Source organism: Alosa pseudoharengus, unplaced genomic scaffold (genome assembly GCF_046254945.1).
Source record: "Alosa pseudoharengus isolate Yale_2024_CS ecotype anadromous, Long Island Sound unplaced genomic scaffold, YU_APseudo_1.1 YU_APseudo_1.1_scf_20, whole genome shotgun sequence".
Classification (NCBI taxonomy): domain Eukaryota; kingdom Metazoa; phylum Chordata; class Actinopteri; order Clupeiformes; family Clupeidae; genus Alosa; species Alosa pseudoharengus.
The window spans coordinates 25,715,308-25,719,500 of NW_027468664.1; the positions used below are offsets into that span (position 1 = coordinate 25,715,308).

Sequence of the window (4,193 nt, forward strand, 5' to 3'; positions counted from 1 at the left end):
TGTGTGTGTGTTCGTCTGGTCCATCTGCTTCAGTTCAGTGTGTTTTGCTCTCCTGTTTGGCGTTACTGCAATCAGTGTGTGTGTGTATGCGTGTGTGTGTGTGTGCGTGTGTGTGTGTGTATGCGTGTGTGTGTGTGTGTGTGCGTGTGTATGCGTGTGTGTGCGTGCGTGTGTATGCGTGTGTGTGTATGCGTGTGTGTGTGTGTGTGTGTGTGTGTGTGCGTGTGTGTGTGTGTATGCGTGTGTGTGTGTGTGTGCGTGTGTATGCGTGTGTGTGTATGCGTGTGTGTGTGTGTGTATGCGTGTGTGTGTGTGTGTGTGTGTGTGTGTGTGTATGCGTGTGTGTGCGTGTGTGTGTGTGTGTATGCGTGTGTGTGTGTGTGTATGCGTGTGTGTGCGTGTGTGTGTGTATGCGTGTGTGTGTGTATGCGTGTGTGTGTGTGTGTATGCGTGTGTGTGCGTGTGTGTGTGTATGCGTGTGTGTGTGTGTGTGTATGTGTGTGCGTGTGTGTGTATGCGTGTGTGTGCGCGTGTGTGTGTATGCGTGTGTGTGTGCTGCTGGTGCTGTACAGAAGGAGATTGGAGATGCAGGGACACCCCCCCGACACACTCCTTTTGGCCACAGTCCTCTATTTCTCTCTCTCACGCTCTCCCCTAGTCATCCTCTTCCTCCACCTCTTCCTCCTCTGGTTTGTCGTGGTGAGGTGGGGGTCACCCTGAGTGACCGCCTCCCTCCCTGTCCGCCCGTCCGCTTGAGGGTGACGCCAAACTGCTGCACTCACGCTCTCGCTCAGTTTTGTACATTTTTCTCTCTCACGCTGCGTTCGTCGCTCAGTCCACTGGAGTCCAATCAGCGGCGCCTACGGGACAGGACATCAGATTAGACAACGCGCCACACACACACACACACACACACACACACACACTAAAAGAGCATATCAATGAGCGTGCGTGATTACACACCACACCACACACAAGCATGTGAGTATATATACACACACACACACACACACACACACACACACGGTGGCTCTGGTCAGAATTACCACTGCATTTCATAGTGATGACTTCAGCGGTGATAAGTTTGACATCCCCAACCACTAACATAACTACAGCAAACCCACAGAGTGCTCAGGAGACTCTCACTCACACATACACACAAACACACACACTCACTCACTCACTCTTGCTCTCTCACACACATACACACTCACACATACACACAAACACACACACTCACTCACTCACTCTCGCTCTCTCACACACACACACACACACACACACACACACACACACACACACACACACACACACACAAACACTCACTCACTCACTCACTCTTTCTCGCTCTCTCACACACACACACACAGCTTAATGAAAGGAGAGGCCAATGTGGTGAGATGTAGGACAGCAGGACTGGAGGAGAAGCAGGGCACTGGAGAGTGGAGTAGAGAAGAGTCTTCGCCTTCGCCCTGTCTACCCCTGTGCTATAGTGCAGAAAGCGTGTGTGAGTGTGAGTGTGAGTGTGTAGGGAGAGTGGGTTTGTCATACACCAACCAGTCACTCAGCTGTTTGATCCTCAGCACACACCTGTGTCACAGTCGACGCCTGGCCCTAGCATCCTGCCTTCTGACACACACATACACACACACACACCGAGCACAAAGCACTAGTTAGTAGGAAGCATGCATGCAAACATGCAAAAAAAAGAAACAAACAAAACACTTAAAGGACAATTCCGACGCAGAATGAACCTAGGGGTTAATAACACATGTGTACCGAGTTCGTCCCCTCTCTGGACTGTGTTTTCATGCTAATCAAATGTGACCAGTTTTACTTGGCTGGCGCCATCTTGGGAAAACAGTCACGTGACAATTCAGCTTACGTTGCACGACGTTGGAGTGCAGCAACGCAAGCTGAACGGTCACGTGACTGTTTTCCCAAGATGGCGCCCGCTTGTTAACGGTACGGTTTCTTAATTATCTTTTTAATAAACTGTCTGTACACTTAAGTTCTCAATGCTTCGGTTTACATGTAGGGCCCCTCATTATGCTATGCCTTGTTAGTGGTATAGAAATAGAGATTTCTTTTTACTTTACGTGTGCCCCGAAGACTAGCGTTATACGCCAATTAGCGGTTTGTGGTAAAACTGGTCACGTTCGATTAGCATGAAAACACATTCCAGAGAACGGACGAACTCGGTACACATGTGTTATTAACCCCTAGGTTCATTTTGCGCCAGAACTGTCCTTTAAATACGTAAATACACACACGGGATAAGCAAATTAATTCACCTATGCATGACAGAGCAAACACAATCACACACACACACACACACACACACACACAGACACACACACACACACAAAGGGTCTTTCACAGTGGACCTATACAGTTTAGGTAATTTCAAGATGATCAAGTCACACAGATTATGGTGCCTTGAGACTAAGGGACAAAGGTTTGGACATACCGTGAGTTTTGTGTGTGTGTGTGTGTGTGAGAGTGTGTGTGTGTGTATGCGCACCTGCCCCCTGTTTTGAAGATGAGGTCTGCATTGGGCGCCCCTTTGGGGTGCTGGTAGCGAGGCCGCCGTTCACGATTGGTGTTAGCCGGAGCCGGGCGCTGGGCCAGGGACTGCATCATCTCTGCAAAAACAACAAACAAACAAACAAACAAACAATGAATAAAAACAACAACATCAGCAGCATTTAGACATATACCCATCTGCATCCTCACAATCACTGTCAGGGAAGGAACAAAAACAGACCCAGCAGTCCAGATGAGAGAAAATACACCAAACATGTCCTCTCCTCCTAACCAAACACCAAACATGTCCCCTCCTCCTAACCCAAACACCAAACATGTCCTCTCCTCCTAACCCCTAACCAAACATGTCCACTCCTCCTAACCGCTAACCAAACACCAAACATGTCCTCTCCTCCTAACCCTTAACCAAACACCAAACATGTCCTATCCTCCTAACCAAACATGTCCACTCCTCCTAACCGCTAACCAAACACCAAATACGTCCTCTCCTCCTAACCCCTAACCAAACACCAAACATGTCCACTCCTCCTAACCAAACACCAAACATGTCCTCTCCTCCTAACCAAACATCAAACATGTCCTCTCCTCCTAACCAAACATGTCCACTCCTCCTAACCGCTAACCAAACACCAAACATGTCCTCTCCTCCTAACCCCTAACCAAACACCAAACATGTCCTATCCTCCCAACCAAACATGTCCACTCCACCTAACCGCTAACCAAACACCAAACATGTCCTCCTCCTAACCAAACACCAAACATGTCCTATCCTCCTAACCAAACACCAAACATGTCCTATCCTCCTAACCAAACATGTCCACTCCTCCTAACTGCTAACCAAACACCAAACATGTCCTCTCCTCCTAACCAAACACCAAACATGTCCTCTCCTCCTAACCCCTAACCAAACACCAAACATGTCCACTCCTACTAACCGCTAACCAAACACCAAACATGTCCTCTCCTCCTACCCAAACACCAAACATGTCCTCTCCTCCTAACCAAACACCAAACATGTCCTCTCCTCCTAACCCCTAAACAAACATGTCCTCTCCTCCTAACCCCAAACCAAACACCAAACATGTCCACTCCTCCTAACCCCTAACCAAACATGTCCCCTCCTCCTAACCCCTAACCAAACACCAAACATGTCCCCTCCTCCTAACCCCTAACCAAACACCAAACATGTCCTCTCCTCCTAACCCGTCCTCTCACGTCACCCTGTCTTACACACACATTCCAAATCCCTGTCTGTCACACACACACACACACACATCCCAAATCTGTGTCTTGTATTACACACATACACACACTCCAAATCCCTGCCTACCACACACACACTCCAAATCCCTGCCTACCAGACACACACTCCAAACCACTGGTTTCAACACACACACACACCAAATCCTCATGACCACAACCACACACACACACACACTCCAAACAACTGTTTTCAACACACACATACCAAATCCTCATGACCACAACCACACACACACCCACCCTGGTAGTCCTCCTGCTCCTGCCGCTCGTTGATGTCCAGCGTGAGCTTCTTCATGCGCATGCGCTCCTCCTGCTCGGCCTGCTGCTGGTTGAAGTGGTTGGCAGCCAGGTGGGACGACAGCGGCACGTTCAAGATCTTAAAC

At 49.0% G+C, this 4,193-nt stretch overlaps 1 protein-coding gene across 7 annotated transcripts in view; it reads right to left on the reverse strand.

The window, feature by feature from the left end:
• Window positions 1-501: 501 nt before the first annotated feature.
• Window positions 502-4,193, reverse strand: part of upf2 (UPF2 regulator of nonsense mediated mRNA decay) — a 39,403-nt gene continuing 35,711 nt past the window's right edge. For 2 of the 7 annotated variants that reach the window (XM_076296946.1, XM_076296949.1), the window contains exons 20-23: window positions 4,051-4,192; window positions 2,525-2,645; window positions 1,558-1,629; window positions 502-860 (exon numbers count right to left, since the gene is read on the reverse strand). In XM_076296946.1, the coding sequence (XP_076153061.1) occupies window positions 1,596-1,629; window positions 2,525-2,645; window positions 4,051-4,192 (297 nt within the window). In that variant the 3' untranslated portion in view covers window positions 502-860; window positions 1,558-1,595. Of the gene's footprint in view, window positions 861-1,551; window positions 1,630-2,524; window positions 2,646-4,050; window position 4,193 lie in introns of all 7 variants that reach the window. The other 5 variants (XM_076296951.1, XM_076296950.1, XM_076296947.1 and 2 more) reach the window with 5 other exon arrangements.